Source organism: Notechis scutatus, chromosome 4, assembly GCF_049901735.1.
Source record: "Notechis scutatus isolate UNSWTSFEM ecotype Mainland chromosome 4, rNotScu1.2, whole genome shotgun sequence".
NCBI classification, from domain to species: domain Eukaryota; kingdom Metazoa; phylum Chordata; class Lepidosauria; order Squamata; family Elapidae; genus Notechis; species Notechis scutatus.
Window position 1 is genome coordinate 40912262 of NC_142012.1, and position 22441 is coordinate 40934702.

The 22441-nt window shown below is 35.3% G+C and overlaps 1 protein-coding gene across 6 annotated transcripts in view; it reads left to right on the top strand.

Annotated features, from left to right (window-relative positions):
- MICU3 (mitochondrial calcium uptake 3) overlaps positions 1-22441 on the top strand; it is a 69949-nt gene that overhangs the window by 24892 nt on the left and 22616 nt on the right. For all 6 annotated transcript variants that reach the window (XM_087963198.1, XM_087963199.1, XM_026667092.2 and 3 more), the window contains exons 2-8: positions 6354-6507; positions 8266-8297; positions 9371-9449; positions 10168-10215; positions 11746-11828; positions 19151-19222; positions 20593-20628. In XM_087963198.1, the coding sequence (XP_087819324.1) occupies positions 6354-6507; positions 8266-8297; positions 9371-9449; positions 10168-10215; positions 11746-11828; positions 19151-19222; positions 20593-20628 (504 nt within the window). The remainder of the gene's footprint in view (positions 1-6353; positions 6508-8265; positions 8298-9370; positions 9450-10167; positions 10216-11745; positions 11829-19150; positions 19223-20592; positions 20629-22441) is intronic.

Sequence of the window (22441 nt, forward strand, 5' to 3'; positions counted from 1 at the left end):
CATATTATTTATGAGGCAATATAATTTTTAAAATGTTTCTGACTATTGCTTTATTGTTGTAACACACCATATAAACGTACAAATATAATGAAAGATCCTGAGAAAGAATTAGTGTATTATTGGTTCCAGTGCACTATTCCTCAAAATGCTATGCATTGGTGCCTTTTGCCAAAGTATTAAAAATATGTTTCTTGATTATCCTTGCTGAAAGGAAAGGAAAAAAGAAACAGAAGGAAAGCAGCAAAGTAGATTAAGAGAAAAACCTCAGAATAAAGCTACAATTTCAGGATTTTTATCCTTTTAAGCATTAATAATTCAATCTTTTGCTTTGCTTTCTAATCTTTAAACCTATAAATATGACGATATAATCTCAGAAATGAAAAATTGGTTGCAAATATCCCTAGCTTAATTATTGACAGTAACTCTGTTGGCTTCACATCTAAACAAACTGAATATGTTCTATGTTAGATTTTTTTAAAAAAATTAAAACTGATGTGTACTCATTTAGCTATATTGCATGAAGTGTATGAGTTCTTTGTACCACATATTAATGACTCTTGCTTGTGCCTTTATGTAATGTTTGGTTTGTTTTCTAGTTGTCTCTTGGTGCTATTCTATAGCCTCTTTCAGCATTTTTATAATTGAGGACAGTTAACACCTCATAATTATTCCCACTGAAATAAATATATAATTTGTTCCATTGATAGTTTATTTTTTAAATATAAAATAAGATGATCCAGAGAATAGGTGCTGCTATAGAGACATCCTGCTTACTTGGTCTTATCCAACTTTATGCCAGGGACAAATAAATTTATACATCTTTTACATGAAAACAGAATCCTATGTTTAAAACTAGATAGATAGATAGATAGATAGATAGATAGATAGATAGATAGATAGATAGATAGATAGATAGATAGATAGATAGATAGATAGATAGATAGATGATAGATAGAATAAGTAGGCATATTTTTCACTGTATTTGAAGTCAAACCATGCACAATAATGTTACATTTATAGAACATTAAAGAAAACCTATTTTGCATGAAAATGATTGTGATAATTCCTGATATTATAACTATATAAATCTTTTCTTCTGAAAGATATTGAAAATAATGTATTGATTATGAAAGGATCATCATACTACATTGTGTAAATATGCTTCCCTGGAGTGGTGCCCTTAAATGGCTAATTGCATGAAGAACATGTTCTATTCCATATATTATACTTCTTCATCTTAGATTAAGATACAGCTAAAAATTAGGAAAAAAAATGTTCCAAATTGAATTTACAGCCCAACTCAAATGTTCTCAATGGCCTGTAGTCTAGAGGAACAGAATATCTTGAGTAGTCTGCTTTAGAAGACAGTAGGAACTAGAAACAAACCTTTTATTTCCTTCTTTTATATTGTAGGCTGTCAAACATGTGGAGTCATGTATGATCCATGTTGATGTAATCTGCCCTTATGTACAATTCTCTCCTCAAAAACTGCAGAGAAGAGAATTTTTAAACAATGCTTTAAACATTCCCTTAACAAAAAATGGAAATACAATTGAATAGACTTTTATCAGAATGCCGAATAAATAGCAATAGCACTTAGACTTATATACCGCTTAATAGTGCTTTTACAACCCTCTCTAAGCGGTTTAAAGAGTCAGCCTCTTGCCCCAACAATTTGGGTCCTCATTTTACCCACCTTGGAAGGATGGAAGGCTGAGCCTAGTGGGATTCGATCTTGAGCCTGGTGGGATTCGATCTGCCAAATAGCCACAAAACTGAATTAAACACAGAAGTATTTAAACATATTCAGTAGGAAACTAATATAACCCCTATTTTACATTTATAAAAATTATCAGTTAATCTGTTCAAAACAAGACATTCCACTGGTGTTGGTGACCTATAATAGCACCATAGGAAAAGGGATCTTTCTGAAAGAGAAAGATATAGCAGGAGAAAACATTAGAAAAACTAATCAACTGTTGTTACAAATCAAGTTAGACCAAATACAAATTTGTTTCAGGTCAGCTTCTTTGCTTTATGTAATAAAGATGTGAACCAGCAACTAAACATTAAGGTTGAAAAACAATAAACAATATGCCTGGAACATCAATTTTCATTTAAAACACAGAAAAAAATTGACAAAGAAAATCAGTGCCCAGAATGCCATTACCTAAAAGCTACAAATTCCTATTGATGGGATTTAACAACATTTACTAATTCTACCTTAGTTCTGTTATTCCACATCTGAGCACATATATTTGATATGGGGAAAAATAGAAAAAAATCCTTTTCTGAATGATAGGTACCTTTTAAAACAAGTAGATTTTAGGGAACCCTTCTCTATAAAGCTAGAGAGCTATAGTTCATCAAAGTGAGAGAAAATAATTGATGTTTGTTTCTTTTAGGAACATAACATAGAATATAAGATCTGCTAGGAAAAATGTATGGTAGGCACAAATAAGGACCTCTGGAGACAGTGATAGAGGAATTGTTGGGGCAAGAGCAAAGGAAGAAAGGGTAATTTATAAGGTTCTAAATCAGGGGTGTCAAACTCAAGGATGTGGTCAGATCCGGTCCACAGGGCCATCCTGGAAAATGTAATGGGCCAACCCACATCGCTTTGGCCCAGTCTATCTGTGTCACTTCAGCTCAGTCTACTCAATGTGAAGAGGAAACATTGGGCCAGTGTGGCTTCAGTCCGGTCTACCCAATGCAAAGAGAAAACATGTCAGCAGTTTGGGGAGTGACATCAAGATGGCCATGCCTACCCACCCATCTGGCTATGCCCACCCAGTCAGCCATGGCCACCTCCCTCCCCCACCAAGGTCAACCACAGCCCTGATGCGGCCCTCAATGCAATTGAGTTTGACACCCCTGTTTTAAATCATATTTGTACTAACACAGTTAAATGAGGACAATATCCTTGGCCAGAAGGATAAAAGTAATTATAAGCTTTCCCTTTTTATAGGCAGATTGTTATATTCCCTCACTGTACTCATTATGGCCAACTCATGAGCACTGCAGTGTGCACTATGGCAGAAAGAAATGCATGGTGAATAGATAAGCAATAAGTACTTAGACTTATATACCACTTCACAATGCTTTACAGCCCTCTCTAAGAGGTTTACAGAGTCAGCATATTGCCCCCAACAATCTGGGTCTAATTTTACTGACCTCAGAAGGATGGAAGGCTGACTCAACCTTGAGCTGGTGAGACTCAAACTGCTGGCAGTGGGGAGAATTAGCCTGCAATATTGCGTTCTAACCACTGCGCCACCATAACTCACTAAGAAGAAGAAAATGATTTTACTGTGGAGTTCTTGGTGCTCTATGACTTTGTTTGTTAGTTTGTTTGTAGACATTTCATTCTCCAACTATATAACATCATCAAGTCTATTAGATGTACACTAAATGATGTTGACTAGTTGGTTAAATGAAATGACTACAAGTTAACAACCAAGCTCAAGGAGCACCTAGGACTCCACAGTTCAAGCAATTCTATTCTATTGGAGATGATATCTTCTCAACATAAGGGTGTTTTGCTTGCTTGAATTGGTGCCTGCATCCACCTTTAACTAACTGAACCTCCTCTTCAGGGCCAGCAATACCAGGCAGCTGCAAGCTGCACTTCATTGCCAACCACAATATGTCCTCCTGAGACTGAGAGAAACAAGTAGTAGCAGGTATACTGTTTTCAGTGTGAAATTTCAAACTTTTTCCTTCCACTTAACTTTTTTGACACATATTTTTAACTTCATTTGCCCTTTATGAATCTGTCTTTGCTCACTGTTCGGTGTTTCTCTAATTTTATTTTAACTGCAATTGTCTTTCAGCCTTGCCATTTTGGGAACACTTTTGATGAGAACTTACAATAGCAGTAAAGTTTTTCATATATATTGAAAACATAGGGCAGCATATAATTCATAAATCCATTTGACAGTCTTTTTAAGAATACATGTTTGTCATTTCATTGTGCCTTTTAGAATAAATAGTTATTAAAATGCTAAATAGGATGGAAAATATAGTTATCTTATGATATAATAGATCCACTTATTTGTAAAATCTGCAATGTAATAACAAATTCAATGGGTGTAAATTCTGTAATTAATGAGCTGCAGAGAAATGAACTGATTGTGTACATGACATTTGTCCTTTTGTTTAAAATAATCCCAAAGTTTCTTCTTCGTGTCATCCACAAGGAAATTGATTTCAATAATTTTTCCCCTGGAGTTCTAATGCAAAAGTAGTATAATATCAGGCTCTAGCTGATTCCCAGACAGGAGACAAGAATCAATATGCTTAGTGAAAATGAGAGAAGAGAATTGAATCCCTATGCCTTCACACATAATTAATGCTAGCATTTCACTGAGCGTCTGTTGATAGCCATGAGATGAACACATGGCATAACAATTATTAACAGGGTTCCACTACAATTGCTTCTTGTGAAAAAGTTTGCTTTGGTAACTAAATCTTTTATCTGTAACAAGGAGACGAGATCAATAAGCTGAGGAAAGAGAACTGGAAAGCAACTAAGAAATGGCAATTTTTTTTTTAATCAGACATTTATAAATAGTTTTGAAATGTGGAAGTCAAGGGCTACACATTGCAGATATTCATTACTGTCCTTGGGTTTTTTGGTGTTCTCACAAATAATCTTTCAACCATATTTGGAAGCTATGTAATTTGCTCATTTTCATGTGATTCAGGCAAGCGAAAACTACAAGTCTAGCAAAAATAATGAGATATTCTAATCACTTGTTGCCAGTTCTCTTATTTTGCTTAATGTCCATTCATTCAATGATTGTTCAAAGTTAAGGCAGCAGTGAATGAAAGGGTTTCGGATTGTTCCCCAAGTTATGGCTATTGCAGCTGTACAGACAGGCTGCCAAGCACCTGGATTTTGATCATGCCCCATGATCACATGATCAAAATCCAGGTGCTTGGCAGCCTGCCCATAAATACAACATTGGGGCACTTCATCTGCCCCCACTCACCAATCTGCTTCCCATTTTTGGCCCCCTGCATTCCATGGCCCCTGCCATCCTACATGGCTTTTGCTGCCTCCTTGCTGCTGATCAAGTATGCCCAGCCTGGCCCCATGGCACAGCTGATGGCTACATGGACCCCTCTTCCCCGGATCAAAAATAGTAATTTTCTCACGAGACCTGGAGAAGATGCCTTTATGTGGCCAGAAGCTGTCTTGTGAATGGCCAGGTTGGGCATGCTTTACCAGCAACAGAAGCAAGACAGCAGTTAACTGAGGTGGTAGACGCCTTGGAGTGTAAGCTGACGAGGGTATTTAGGACTGAGCTTGAGTAGCTGTGGTTTCCTAGTTCCTTCCTAGTGTGGCTTTGTGTCATACATTGCTGGGTCAGGCTGGAGCATCCCAGGGTTGCTACAGCTTCATACCACACCATACTGCTGGGTTGGGTTGCAGCTTCACAGAACAGCTGTGGCTTCACACCATACTGGTGAATCTGGCTGTGGTTTCCCAAGGTAGCTGTAACTGGTGGGCTGCTGGGCTAGGCTGCAACAGCTGGAGAGATGTATGTGACTTCATGCTGAGCTGTGGCTCAGGGCCTTCTTGCAACCTTTATATTCCATGAGTGAATGGAGGAAGAAGAGGTTTAAAATCTAAACTAAAATCTTATTCAAGTTCAACCATAGATTCATGACAGTTTGCTTGATGTAAGTGACTGTTCAGTTTTTTTAAAACTACTGAGGGTTAACTTGATTAAAAAATCACTGCAAGACACAAGTTTTTAATTTCATTTGATGGGATATGTTTTCATGAACGTTTTTGAGGTTTGCCATTAATTACAAAGATATTTTAATCAGATAATCTCCAAAAGTAAGAATAGAAACTGGACCCTTACTGACTCTTACCCATTACCTCACCAGTGCTTTTGTCTTCTCTGAGATCTCATTACATGCTGTATCAGGTGTGATTTTCATTGTGTTTCATAAAAATGTTTGAATCTGAATAATATGGGCACAGTTTGTTTCAGACCAAGATGAATTCATAACAACCTTGTGCAATGAAAGTTCTTTTCTTGTTCTTTCTTTCTTTTACAAGCAGCTTTACTTAGTATTCATTTTATAGTAAAGTAAAAACACCATTTACTTTTCCCTCAAGTTTCCTACTTGACTTCTCTGAAAAATTTAACCCATAATATTATCCCAATAGCTAACATAGCCTTGTTTTTACAATAAAACAGAATAGCTGTGATGATTACCATATAGGGCTAAAAGAAAAGAGATAAAAAATAAAGGAAAAGGTGAAACAGTGTTTGAAACACCATTTTAGAAACAATAATTGGAATAATTAATCACTTTTTAATTTTTTGCTGAAGGTCACAGAAAACAGACCAGATCATGAAGATTTAGAGCTTTATGCAACTTCCCGGGAGCGGCGGTTTCTAACATTTGCCAGTTTAAAATTTGAAGGGCAGCTATTTATGACGCCATATGATTTCATCCAGTCTGTTTCAAGTGATGAACCAAGACGTAAGTAGGAAATTTTTTAAAACTACATTCTTGCTGTAGTGAACGTAAAAAAAATAAACTCAAGAATAAATAGGTTTTAAACCTAGTGTATCTTGGTCTGGGAACCAAAATATCTGAAAAATGGCCTTTTGTTCATATTTTCTTATATTCCTGTTGAACTTAGGGAAACAAGAATAGCAACAAAATGAACAGGAAGTGAATAGCAGCAGTCTAAATCCAAGGCTGCAATGATTATTTTTTTTTTTTTTTTTAAAAAAAAAAAAAAAATAAAAAAAAAAAAAAAAAAAAAAAAAAAAAAAAAAAAAAAAAAAAAAAAAAAAAAAAAAAAAAAAAAAAAAAAAAAAAAAAAAAAAAAAAAAAAAAAAAAAAAAAAAAAAAAAAAAAAAAAAAAAAAAAGAAATTACAGGTAGCCCTTATTTAGCAACTACTTTTTAGTAACCATTTACAGTCACAGTGGTAATGAAAAAGTAACTTTGTGACCAATCCTCACATTTAGGACCTTCATAGAACTGTAAAGCAAAGAAAAACTGAAGTAAGGTCATGTAGAGTCATGGTTTCATTTAGTGACTGCTTCTCCTCATATTGACCAAATCAGTTCCAATTGTGGTTGCTGAATGAAGGTTACTTTCCAAGCTTTAGAACTTATGCTTGAGCCCATTCTCAGGAACTTCTCTTTACTGATCCAGATTGAATCCTGCAGCATTATCATGAGATATGTATGCCTTCATTCAGAAGGCTACCTATATGAAGTTTAAAGTCCCAATTACCTTAGGGGCCCAAATGTAAGATTTAATTACCTCTAATCAATGTAGCTTTGACTAAAGGGTATATTCTTATTTTTAAGGCTAATCATATTAACATCTATGAAAATATATTTACGAATGAAGGTGAATATATGTGTCCCAGGATAATATTGTAGGATCCAATCTGGATCGGTCCAATCTGATTTACTACCAGTTTATCAAGTACTTAGGAGTCATGGGTTTGGCAGCATAAACAAACATCCAACAACTTAATAGCCAGCCATCAACACTCCAATCAACATGTAAAAACCCACATATAACAGGTACCATATAAATACCACACACAGACACATCAAGCACACACTCTGCTAGAGAGAAGTTCCCTAATAATGGGCTCCAGCATGAGTTCAAAAGCTTGGAAGACAAAATTTCCCTTTTATATAATCTTATATAGTTTAATCTACTAGTTACCAGCCCAGACGTATCTTTAGGTTATTAAAGTCAGGTTGTTAATCAATCATTAAATTCATTTGGACTCAACATTATGATCTATAGAAATAAATTCTATAAATATTTATTTGTAAAATTTATTGGCCATACCTCTTACTCAGGTTAACTCTGAAATATGAATTTTGCTCTAAGGTGCAATGAAAGCTAAAATCTTTTAGTTCTAGATTAAATAGCTGTCATTTTTTATTCTAAATATTTAATTCTAAATACAACTTTAAGAAAATGTAAACTACCTCACATTATAATAGCAATTTTCTATAAGTCTTATGTATGTGTTACACCTTGGATTTAATATTAATTTACCATACATGATGTTCCCATATCAGTAAGATCATAATAATGAACAGTGCATTTTCAGATTTAAAAGATGTTTTTAAAAACATTGAGACTAGAAAGATTATTTCCTGACATGACAAGAGATAAGATGAATATTGATCATGCCAGCCATATGTAGTAGCATGTCATTAAATACTTGTTTAAGTCATTGGTTTTGTATTTGTTTTAGAGACAAAACAGTGGAAGACACCATCAAAACAGGTACGTTACAATTCTGTTCCAAGTTAGGTTTTATACATTGACGCAAGCAATAGTAGCATTAGGCAAACTGCTCATTCTCAATTTCATGTATAGAAATAATAATAGTGGTCTACGGTTGCTGAGCATATGTAGTCTTACTTACTTACTTACTTACTTACTTACTTACTTACTTACTTATTTATTTATTTATTTATTTATTTATTTATTTAATTTTTATGCTGCCCATCTCCTCTGTAAAGTACCATATTTTTCAGACTATAAGATGCTCCAAACTGTAAGATGCACCTAGCTTTGGGGGAGAAAAACAAGGTGTAAAAAAACTGCCTCTTCCTCCCAGCAGCAAACGACAACCAGCCTGGTCAGCTTCAGCACAGCCTGATTTAGCACGAGCAGCTGATTGGTAGTTGGATCGGCCTCCCGGAATACCGACCATCAGCGCTGCCACCGCCCATCAGCACTTCCACCTATTGCCACCTCCGCGCACCCCATTTTCAGCCTCCATGCGTCCCGTTTTCAGCCCATTCCAGGCGCGCGGAGGCAGCGATAGGTTGCATTAGCGATGGGCGGCAAAGGCACCCATGGGCAGTGGCGATCCCCATAGCTGATCGTCAGTATTCCAGGAGGCCAATCAGCTACTCCTGCTAAATCAGGCTTTGCTGAAGCTGACCAGGCTGATGGCTGTTTGCTGCCAGGAGGCAAATTGCTGGGAGGCAGAGGCTGAAGGGTGGGGGCTGGTGGGTGGGCAAGGCTTCAGCAACATTCACTCTATAAGATGCACAGACATTTCCACCTACTTTTGGTGGGGAAGTGCGTCTTATAGTCCAAAAAATACGGCAACTCTTGGTATCTTACTTTGCATATTTTATAATTTATCTGCATTTTTATTAGAAATGTTTTTCAAGTGTTTTTCCAGAATGTTTTCAACCTAAACATTCAAATTCCATGAGACCTGAACTTTTCTGTGACATACAATCCTATGTTGTCTAGAAATATGTTAGTCGGTATACGTTTGCAAATGCACTATTTATTATGAAGACAATGTCATCATCTTTTTTTAAAAAACTAATTTGCAGGAATTGAATCAGATACTTATTGAAACTCCACCAGTTTGGAAAGGATCATCAAAGCTCTTCAGGAATCTCCAAGAAAGGGGTACTGAAGAATATTTACTTTGTAGCATATTTGCTTTATTTTTACTATGAAATTCTTTTGATTCTCAACTAGAGATTATAGTGCATTATAATAGTATACATAGTACCAGTACTACTAGTAGTTTACTGATAATTTGAATTTAACATAAAATTCATATATCTATCTGTATCTTTTTGGAAAGAAAATGCGGTCAAAATTACCTGAGTTTGCTTTGGCATTTTTGTTTTCTCAGCATCAATATGGGCAATATTTAAAAATTGTACAATTGCTGACAACTGCAATTCAGACCAGATTTCTGGTTGTGTGTTGCTACAGTCATAAGTTGAGGCACCCACATGACTGGACTCAATTTTTTTAACCTTTTTTGTGGTGGCCATCACCCTGATCACTAAGCAAACACCACAGTTGTAAGGACAAATACAGTCTTTTAAACTGGCAAAAACCATCTCAAATCATGGTTAAGATGACCACAGGACGCTGCAACCAGTCATACAGAGGAACCAGTTGCCAAATGCCCCAAATGCACTGACATGACACGGTAGTGGTGATTCAGTTTAACAAGTTGTGAGAATAAAATTAGAGGAACCTTATTAGCCCCCATGAATTCCTTGGAGTAAAGGTGGAATGATATGCAACTAGATAAGTTTACTGTATCTTCAATCATTATTTGCTAATATTTAAGTAAAAATGATGCTAATTTGTTCATTTGCTTTTTCAGGTATAATTTCTTACACGGAATATCTCTTTTTACTATGTATATTAACAAGTAAGCATTCGAAGTAAAATGTATTTTCCACAGATGCATGTATAAATGGGTGTGATGTTAATGTTGTATGTGTTAATAAATAGCAGTTTGTTTTTGCAGTCCCCTAGGAAAAAGTTAAAATAATTGAAGATACAAGGACAATTTCTTTACATAATGTAAGATAATAGCTTAGCAGCTGTTCTGATAAAGTTATATCCTTTATTCTGCTGAAAAATACTGGCATAGCAATTACTACAGTGGAAATGTTTAAAATTCCCTATTATTGATAACAGACAGTGAAAAATAAAATTCAAATTTTACTTCTCAGTTTTAAATTGTTGGCCCCAATACTTGTGAAACAATTACCTGATCATACTTAGAAAGTATGTATGGGATTGTTTGGTTTAAAATTTTCTTTACTCAAAATTCTTTATATAGAAAATAAATTTACTCCCCAGTTCTTGGATAAAATCATCAACATCTCAGAATGGAAAGGAACTTCTCTCTAAATTCCCAGCTACTAGTGTCTTGTGGTAAGGCAACAACCCAAAACTAGTTAAATAGCTAACTGGCTGTGCAGCACAGTTAGTACTTAGAAAAGCTGGCTTTATAATATTAGTTTTTCCTTTACTTTGACAGCAATCTCAGGGTGGATAAAATATGTAAAGTATTATCTTGAAAGGAAATCAGAAGACTGATAGAGATTGGGAACAGAAGCAACATAATATGATATTGATTGGCAATGGAGACAGCAAACGTCACACTGATACTGTACATTTTTTGCCAACTCAAGAAAGTGACCTTTTTAACTCAACAGTGGAATTTTATTAAATGTAAAGTGATTAAGCATTTTTCCATATGAGAGGCTTATGCTATATCTAAATCTTTCCTGTAACTACATAGCCTACATTTAGGATGATATTCATGGTCTGTACCTTCTGGCATTTATATCACTGTACTGTTTCATTAAAAGGCATGGAACATCAGTACATTTTGAAATATTGAACAATGAATTCGAATGGAAGTTATGTATTATATTGAATGTTATAACTTTAAGGTATATATTGAAGCTTAAGTAAGAGTTAAATGGATAAAACTAAAGGATATAAAGGTGTCATACTCCAGTTAGTAACTACAGGAGAAAATTTGTTTAATGAGAAAAGATAATATGAAATTGAAACAGGACAGACAAAAAGTATAAATATAATGATTTGAATTGAGATGAGATAATCAAAATAAAATTGAGAAAATTAAAAGAGGGGAGCTATGTAGCTATGTAGAAAATGTAAAACAGCAATAAGATATGGAACAGAACATAAAAATGAGCATGAAATTGAATTTGTGTTTGTACGAAGAAGTGTAACCCGGGAGCATGCTACTTTCAAAAAAGATGTTTTATTTATATTATGTTTTTTTTGTGTGTGAAAACTCAAATAAAATTTACAAAAAAAAAAAATAGCTGCCAGAGTAGCATACAACTTGGCCTTTAGTTTCAGTATAATTCTTAAAATATTTATTTTCTCTTAACATCTTTTTTATCATTCTTGGCAGAACCACACGCTGGTTTTAGAATAGCATTCAACATGTTTGACACAGATGGAAATGAAATGGTGGACAAAAAAGAGTTCTTAGTGGTAAGTATGCTACATGTTACTTTTTAAAATTGTTACTTTCCTTTTCAAAAATATTTTTAACATGTTTTTAATTTTTTTTAAATCTTTTCAAAGGCAAAAATATTTTTGTAAATAAATGTTACTCAAATTCAAATTCTAAAGGAAAAAATCTTTCATTTAATAATATCTATCTTAACAAATTATTCTCCCAAACCTTTATGTTATATAGGGTTTTTTATTCTTTGGTTCTTTATTTGAATCTTTTCTATTTGCCTATTGTGACTCCTTCATATTTTGATGTTGTTATGGTCAGTCGTGTCTGACCTTGGAGACTCTATGGGCCAGCTCTCTTCATATCTTTCAATCTTGCACTGCTTCATTTTCTATGCTCTGCCTGATGTCAGCTTTGATAATATCCATCCACCATGTTCTTAGGTGACCAGGTTTCCCTTTACCGCTAACTCTTCCCAACATAATTACTTTCTTCAGTGAATTTCCCCATGTGAGATGGCCAAAATAAGTGAGACACAATTTTCTGATTTTCCTTCCTGTCTGGTGTTATGCACTCTAGTACTTTTTTGTTGTCATATACCTTTGCTGCCCAAAGAATATGCAGGAGTCTTCTCCAGCACCACAGCTCAAATGAGTCGATTTTCTTCCTGTCTTGCTTATTTAAGGTCCAAGTTTCACAATCATAGGTAGATACAGGGAACACAATAATCAAACCTACTTTTGGTTGTCAAGCTGATGTCCTTGCTTTTCCATATTCGACTCATGTTCAACATTGCAATCCAATGTTTTATTTCTGTGCTGCATTCACCACTCTGAGTGATTGGCAACCCTAGGAAAGTGAATTTTTCTATGCATTCTATCTGTTCACCATCAATTTCTATTTGATGTTTTCGTTCCGTGCAGTAGTCATGAATTTGGTTTTTTGATGTTTAGAAGGAGACCAAAATTCTCACTTTCTTTGATTTTCTTGATCAGATGTTTCAGACTTTCTGCATCATTAGCATATAGAAGATTGTTGATGTTTCATTCTTCAATCTATACCCCAATTTTTAATTCTTCAAAATCTATCTTCCTCATGATTTCAATATTTCAGCATACAGGTTGAATAAGAAAATGGAGAGAATGCAACTGTGCCACATTCCTTTTTCTATCTTAAACAAATCGGTGTCTCCATATGGTGTTCGCACAGTGGGTTTCTGTTTTGTGCATAGTGATTTCACCAATTTGACCAGATGTTCTGGTATCCACAGGCTTGTAGTGCTCCCCGTATCTTCTCATTATCAACACAGTTGAAGGCTTTCTTGTACTTGATGAAGCACATGTAAATGATTCACAAGATTTTTCTATGGTTCAGCCAGCACAGATTTGCAATATGGTCACAAGTGCTACAACCCTTTTGAAAGCCAGCTTGAACATCTGCTAATTCCCTTTCCACGGTTGGTGCTTGACATTGTTGTATAATTTTAAGCAGAATCTGGCTGATGTGAAGTATGAAAGCAATTGTGCGATAACTGGAACAATCTTTAGAATCATTCTTTTTTGGCAACAGAGTGAACACTGAACTTTTCCAATCATGTGGCCACTTGTTCATTTCCCACATTTTCTGGCACACACCTCTCATGACTCTGGATATACAGGTCTCAGTAATTCTGCAGGGTTATTGTCAACACCTGCAGTCTTGTTGTTTGGCAGTTGGGTCATCGCCTATATGATCTCTTTCTTCAAGACTGACCAGTTCTATTTCTCCTTCTCTTTCCTGATCATCCTGAGGCTGGGCCCCATTACTACCTGTGTACAGCTCTTCTGTATATTCTCGCCATCTGTTCTGGATGCCTTGTTGGTTGGACAATTTTTTCCCTTGCTTGTTTTTAATGATGCCTTTATGAGCAATAAATGGTGCTCAGTTTTTTTTGACTTGCATAAATGCGTTCCTGGTGCAACCCTTCCTGTAGTTCACTTCAAATTGTTTACATTGCTTATCCCAATAAACTTCATTATCCTTCCTTGTTGCCCTCTGGTAGTCTTCTTACTTCTTCCATTCGCCTGCTGCCTTGGATGCTTTTCTTTGCTCAGGTATTTTGATGGTTTCATCTGAAGCCAGCTGCTTTTTTCCTGGCTTCTTGTGCAGTATGTGTTCTTCTGCAATTCTAATAATGGCCGAGTGAATTTCCTGCCACAGTTCATCAGGTGTCTTCTCAGTGATGCCCAGTAGTTCAACCTTTTACTCTAATTATATATGTAATAGGAATTTTAGTGACATCAAACTTCTTTGGAGGAGCTGTCTTTTTGAGGGTGCATAGTTTAATCTTTGCCACCGACAATTCATGATCTGAGCCACAATCAGCACTTGGATTTGTCTTAACAGCAAGGACTGAACTGGTCCATAGTTGACTGTCTAGGACATAATCAATCACTCCAATCAGTGAGGTTCAAGCAGTGCATGTTCTGTTTGAATTTTGTATTCCTGATTCTAAATTGGTGTTCTTGGCAAAATTGAACCAAATGATCACCTACATCGTTCCTCTCACAGTGCAAAATGACCAGTAATGCCTGTCTCCATTTGTTTGCCAACTTTTGCATTGAAGTTGCCTAAAATGTAAACAATGTCATTTTTGGGCACTTGTTTCAGAGTTCCTTGGATAATGACATAAAAGCCCTCTATTTCAAGCTCTGTTGCAGAAATCATTTGGGCATAGATTTGGACACTGTAGTACTGAGGACTTGGTATAAATTCTGATGGTCATAATTTGGTCAGTGACAGTTGAGAAGCTTTCCACTGCTCTAATAAATTTCTTGCTTATAGTAAACACCACTTAATTTGCTTTCCTGGTATCATGTCCTGAATAATAGAGAGTGAAATCCTCAAACTGGAAAAAGCCATTTTCTGTCCAGTGTAGCTCTAAGGAGATCAATTTCCAACCTGATCATCTCTTGTTTGACAATATCTAATTTACCCTCTCATTCCTCTGAGATTCCATCTGATGTATCTCTATACAGCGCAGACATTTGTTTCCACCACTGGCTGCTTCAGCAACTGGGATTTCTGTTATCCTACCATTAGGCACTCTTTCTGACATTTCTTCCATACAGTTCCTTGGTGAGTTTTTGTGGAATAGTGTTCTGACCAAGGCTTCCTGAGACAGTAACTCACACGCTGTTCCCAAAAACCATTTTTTAAAATTATTTTAACAGCTGTGAATTATATGCATTCACAGCCCGTAATGAGTCCCAAACAGTTTGTGAATAGCCCAACAGAAGTCTGCCACAGACTTTCAGGATAAGGCTAATAAGCACCCACCTTTATCTCCCTTGAAATGCTGCCAATGACTAAATTGTCAGTTAGCTATACAATGCCAAAGTCAACACAGAGCTTCAGATTTTAAACCAACCAGAACGAACAAAGTTGCTTCCTGCAAAGGCTAATGTCCCTTTGCTCCTTCTTTATGTCTTATGGAAGGAGCCAATCATCTCCAAGCCTTACTCCTGAGTCTCCCCTTTTGTCTTAACTGTTCTTGCCTTCTGGCAACTCTGGGCAAGCATGCACTGGGAACAGGCTCCTGCTTTTCCTCTGCCTCACTGATATCAGATTCTGGAGGCTCCAGAGTCAGCACATAACTCTCAGATGGCCCTGGCCCCATCTCTGTGTTGGACGGAGATCCCTCGTCTGAGTCCCCCACAAGACTCCAGAACTGGCCCATGTTCCTCCCCACTGTCCGACACTGCTGCCAGCTCCACAGGCCACCGGCAGATCACAACAAGTAGGTCACCAGATCTTTCTCCAAGCCTGTAACTCACTTTTCGACAGCTGCCCAAGGACAGCAACTGCTGCAGTCCTTGTTAACCTGGGTTACAACCAATCTGGTATGGGATTTCTTTTTTTGTTGACTCATCATAGTTAATAGGTTTGTGGATACTTTTAATCTGACTCCTTCATTGAGACCTGTCTGCCTTGGGTGACCCTTCTGGTATATTTCCTGGTGGTATACCTCCAGTGTAGTTGTCAGCATTAACAGAACACACAAGCCCCTCTCCCAAAGGAGAATTCCACATGGAGGGGCTTCATATGATAAAAAGTGATTAATTAATTAAGAAACATAAGGGGTGGTTAACTGAAATGCCTATGTGATTGTGAAGCCTAAATGGGAGGGAAAGGGATGGGAGAAGAGGAAGGTGAACTGAAGAAGAAAATTGAGAAAGTAAGTAAAATATGAGACATAGGAGGGGCTTCTAGAGCTTTTAATGCATATCATTCTTCTTCATGCATTTTTCAAAGATCAGTGAAATTTCATAAGTATTGATTCATACATTTCCCTATCACTTACTTCACAGGGTGTTTTTTAATGTCTTTAGAAGCCATCAGTTTGAAGGTACCCAGAATGGTATAGCAGGGGATAAAGATGAATAAAAATTTCCTCTCCAGTTAATAGACTGAGTAACTGGAATAAGTCTAATGCTGATCTGGCATTTTGAAGGTATGAAATGATAGCTATCTAATTTGCAAACACGAAACACAGGCATTTTATAGAACACTACTGTGAAATCAAAGAGGGAGGAAGATCATTATGCAGTTTCATCTAAATAAGAATGTTTGTGGTTCATATTTAAAAGAGCCTAGATGTGAAAGGAGTGTAAATTCCTTGACCAACATTATAGAACATGGGCTTTAAGAAAAACTCCCACAGAAACATTTAATGTAAACCAAAAACTTTTCCAATACCTGCTATTTTGCCTTTGACTGTAAGATGTAAAAGATCTTGAAAGGAAACTCTGAGTGAGTTTTTATGTAAAGGAAACCAATAAAACCAAGTCTACAGTATTACTCTTCATGTTGATACTTATTAAGTCTCATTGCACAAAGAATGTGAAACATGATAATGTAGAGTTTATAACACCCAGAGGGCTTTGTATACAGCAAAACATTAAAAATTATCTAAATTAAGTCATCAATGCTTAACAGATTTTTGTCTTTTTAAAAAAACTGTTTGTTTATGTCATAGGTTTGAGGTCAGAGAACAGAGGGATTTTGTTCCCTTGATACAAGAGATGTTGTTTTGTCCTTCAGCTTTCAACAGTCAATCCCATTATTTTGTTTCAGACAATGTTCCTATGAAAAGTGCTCCTAGATTAATTCATGTTCACTGCTGTATTCTTTGGTATCCTGTAGCACTTCTTCTACACAAAAGGTTCATTTCCAGAAGATCAAATGAGCTTTACTGATGAATGCAACAAGATCTTCTTCCCTGTATCTGGTGTAAGGGAAATCAAAGCATGGAAGATTTTTTTTTTAAAGGTCTTTTTGCCTTTTCAATTACCAACACTCTCTTTACCTTTTTTTAAAGCTAACCTTACAGTTTAGTCCAATGTGAGCTGTTTCAAATGTTCAAAGAACATATGGTGTAATCTCTTGGGTCAATGGTACAGAGTGCAGGTGGCAGATTACATGATGAAGGCTTCTACATTTAAGAATGTCTTTTCCTTGGAAAGCTAATATGCCAGATGAAAGAAATGATGCTAGAACCCTTGTTATTTAATAAATAAGTTTCTATATTTGGAAATTTTCATGAGAAAATAAACAGAATATGAAGTTTCACCTTCTATTCTGAAGTGGTATATTTTCAGTGGAACTGTTATGCTTTTAATGAATACCAATATTGGTACAAAGACGCCGCTGTTTCTAAAATCACAGTGTATTTGCTAGTTATCAAAGCTAGTTATCAAAGTTATCATTAAGTTGTTGGGGTATATAGAAATATTTCAGAAGTTAATGCAGGGTGAAGTTAGGCATTAAATGTTAATATTATGATTTTATCTGTTGATCCCCATTTCCACAACTGAGTCCCTGGTTTTATATTTATTTGAAATTTAATTCCCAAGTTTAAAAACACAATTTCTTGTCTTACATTCTCCCGTACATACAAACAAAATGCAAACATTTTTTTCTCTTATGCACATGTACACATAATGATGTTGATAAGGTTGCTGTTATGGGGTTTTTATATTGCTTATGTTTTATTTTTTATTTTTATATTATTTATTGTTAAATTTGCTTGCTGTAACTCTTACAACAGTGGGAAAAAATGATAAAAAATCTAAACAAATACTAGCAAAGCAATGAAAACAATAAAAGTTAGCAATAAAAGTACAATAATGTGAATTAAAAGATGGGCGGAGGGGAAGCAGGAAGCACAAGGAGGAGGTTGTGTCAGGTAATTAGTCCAGTAGCCACCTCCAATGTGGTACTCCCCTATTGAGACCCCAGGCCAACCAGCAAAGCCAGGTCTTTAGGCCCTTGCAGAATGATAGAAAGGTAGAGACAAACCTTACCCCAGAGGGCAGGATGTTCCATAGCAGGGCTGTCAAACTCCCGGCCTGCGGGTCAGGTGTATCACATGCTGGCCATGCCCATGCCTGGTTTAGCAAAGGGGGGGAAAGTCCCGATACATCACATGACATCACCGTGATGACGTGAGTTTGACACCCTTGTTCCAGAGGGTTAGCGCTATAGCAGAGAAGGCTCTTTTGGGTCCTGCCTACCAAAGTTCCTTGACTGATGGGTAAGCCTCCAATTCTAGCATGGGTAGGGATCATTGTTTATTGTTGTTTATTTTGCATTTTTATTCACTATTGTGAGATGAGAGGCCTTACAATTCAGAGCAAATCAATTAATAAAAGAATTGGGCAAAGGAAGTTAAGGCCACAACATACCACCTGATAGACTTCATATAATATTTGGCCCAGGGGTTTTGTACTTATGCCATAATATTAAGTGTAGCATGTCAATCATGTATGTCTAGAACAGGGCTGTCAAACTCGCAGCCTGCGTGCTGGATGCATTACGTGCTGGCCATGCCCACGCCTGGTTTAGCGAAGGAGGGAAAAAAATCACAATACGTCACATGATGATGCCGTGACGACACGAGTTTGACACCCTGATCTAGAAGATTTTGATCAAGTTGAATCAGATGCATACCTTACAGAGTTGGTTCCTATTACTAATAAAAAAGATACAGATGACAGTTCTTGGAGGAAACTCTCAAAATCTATTTGCATGCATAATATCTAATGGGACTGTCAAACTTCATTTATTAATAAATTGAGATTTCAGTGTGCTGCTTAACATAATATTGAATTTGCTTTTATCTATGGGAGAATAGCAGTTAAAAGCTATCTAAAACTATTATATTAAAAATAAATATAAATGATATTATTTATATTATTCAGCTGAAGCTAAGGCTCTCTTTTAGTATACTGTATCCCAAAGTATTATGACAATGGTCCATAAACGTTACTAAAATAAATAACCATAGATTATAGAATTTATTTTTTTTCAGCTGCAAGACATATTTAGGAAGAAAAATGAGAAGAAAGAAAGAAAAGGAGATGAAGAAAAGCGTGCAATGCTGGTAAGGATTTTAAACAAATATTAAAGGATTTTTCATAATTCTTTGAATGTTGCTTTCAGTAGGATATAGGATAAGATTATTACATTTACAATAATAACAGCAATTGCACATTTTCTTTTTTGATGAATATGAGCCTTCATCATAGTCCAAACTTCAACTGAAACAGAAATTGTAGAAGAACAAAATCTGATTTAAAATCAAACAAATATATTTTCAGACTGATGGAAATAAATCATTGTTTTGCTATAGCACTGTAAGCTGCAAATATAACCGTACCTGATTTGGATTAGGGAAAATAGGTGCAGTAATTTTTAGTATTGCTCTTCTATCTTTTTTTAAAGGGAGTATGGTTTTGACATTGAAAATAATTTATTGGACAATTAAAACTATTAGAGCTGAACTCAAATTTACTTTATCAACTATAGACACAATGTTTCTCACATGACTACCCCACTAAGGATTTTTCTAAACTACAGGAAAATACTTCTGCAATTACTTTAATACTATTTGAAATACCATTTTAAAAAAACCTTTAAAATGTTTCCATCATCAGTAATAACCACCTTGCTTCCTTACATTTGTCTGTGTTAGGAAGTATTTCATACCTAATTTGAATGGTGCTTATAATGGATAATTATCTCAATTAAAATACTTTATATGTATTCTACAAAGTCTTTGAGTTTTACTTAAAAGTAATTAATAACTCAAAAGTAAATGAGAGCCTGTTGCAAATGTTACATGGGATATTTGCTCATTTGTAATGTGCTTATCTTTCCAAAAGGTTTTTGCTTGTTTCAGAACTCCATCTTTTAAAAATATAAATGAATACCATGAAGGGCACATAATAAGCCTCTGGAGATTTTTAGTGGTAACAGAAAAGATAGACACACAAGAAATAAGTAGCAGGCATAATTAGATGTTCAGAAATAGATCATTTGTACCAATGAAGAACACTTTAAATAAGAGTATTTCAGATGTTAGATCCAATCTTACCATTTTTCTTTCATCTCTTCCAGCAGCTTTATTTTTTTCTTTGGAAGAGCCAGAACCAACCAAAAAGAAAAAGATTCTAATACTTTGTGTGAATAATTGTGACTTCCTACAAAAAAAATTGAATGTATTTTGATAGGGATGTAGCTCTGTTTCTTATTAGTCTTACATAATTGTATTTTTAAGGTCAGAATGTGATCTAAAGGTAATTAAAAATCTACATATTAAAATGTGGCTTATAACCTTAGCTATAAAGAATAGTTCATAATATTTTTTAATGTAAGTTTGTATATGTTAGCTAATTGCTGATTTCTTTCCTTTTTTTTTTCTACTGGTTTTATTCTGAAATTCAACTGTTCACTAATGCTGCTTTACATCAGCAACTCCAGCTTTATGGGTATCACCGTTCTACTAATGTATGTATTGTAAACTTGTTTACTGATCTATAAACATTATATTTATGATACAAACATTATTTACAATACAGTATATTTGGCAATGATTAGATTCACATATTCGCTAAGCCAGAATGTGTTTCATTTGATTTTGGTTTAGCATTTGTTAATTCAGCAACTGAATCATATTCAACAAACTGTGGTTATATAAATTATGACTTTGCATAATGTATAGAGCAATTCACTTTTAAAGCCCCATGCTCATTATAAATCAAGAGGAATTATATGTTGTAAGCCTAACTTGGAAATTTTTTGGTTCTATAATATTGAGAGAGGAGGACAAGATAGTCATTGTGTCTTTTTATATTTGTTTATTATTTATTTATGTAAGAAAATTTATATGGATGCCCAGCTTATTTCTCAGTGACTCTGGCAAAATTAAAACCCAGTATAAAAGCAATAAAAAACAATCACTCCCACCTCAACCTCCATTCCAATAAAAACAATCGAACAAACCATTTTTATTATGTTGTTCACCAAGACAGCTCCAGATTTACTCCATAGGTGGATGAAAGGACCAAACTGATGGGAGATGCAACAGCTGTTTGTTCTTCCATTTGCTTTTGATCTTCTATAAATATACTGGAAGTTTTTATTTGCATCCTGTTTTGCTTTATGCAGAAGTCATATTTAAACTTATAATCTGATTACTGTAGATTTGTAAATTTCAATACTACTGTATTAGGTTCAATAGTTAAGCTGTGAGCTTATTTTATTTAGAAAGAGTGAAGGAATATTCAGTATTAGTGTATATTTTAATTAACCAAATAAGATGAAAGAGGTCGATAAAATTAGAACCACCCTTAGAATGAAGACTAGCTTGTGTAGTCTAGAAGAATTAGAGCAAGAGATAGGCAGACAAGAGAAATGACCAGTTCAATTATGAGTTAATTTTAAGCCATTAACTTTCTGCTGTTAGAAACACAGTCTTTTTTAGGAGCAGTAACATTCTTAAATAATGTAATAATGAACCATTAAGAACAGAGCATAAATACAACTGAACTGAGTCAGAATAGAGAAACTTACTGTCATACCTTCATATTATGTATTACTTTCCCAGATCTTTGTCTGATGGATGCAGTAAGCATGCATTGCATGTGCCTTCTGATACGCTAACAAATGTTGGATGAAAATGAAGCATGTACAGTTGAACAAATACTAATTCTGTATTGATCATATATGTATCCTGAACAATTTGCTGGATATTGAGGCAGCAATAATAATTGGTACCCACCAACTATCAGTCATTATCAAGGCACTGAGACATACAAAGACATACAGTTTTTCTCTATACAGTCAGTAGTTTAATAGGCTGACACAACTATTTGTTCTCTGAACCTGAATATTGCACCTCATATAAGAACAGGAGCAATCTTTTTTTTTATTAAATGCCAATCTGAAAAAAAGAATCTCAAGCCTGAAAAAATTAGGGCTGCTTTGATGAGTAGCAGAGAAGAACTATGTTTACATGAGGACCAAAGTTTTTTTTCTCCTACTCACTTAAAGATACATACAATGGAGCACCCCATTTTTTAAAATTTATAAATAATCAGTAATCATAAATCCTTTACACAGGAAGATCCACAGACTGAAGAGTGGACTTGCTAGTTTTTTAATATTCACTTTGTTGTCTCTTTTCCCTATATCACTACCAGTGGTGGGATTCAGCCAGTGCGCACCACTTTGAGAGAATCGGTTGTTAACTTTCTGAGCAGTTTGGTGAACTGGTTGTTGGAAGAAATCATTAGGGCAGAGAACCGGTTGTTAAATTATT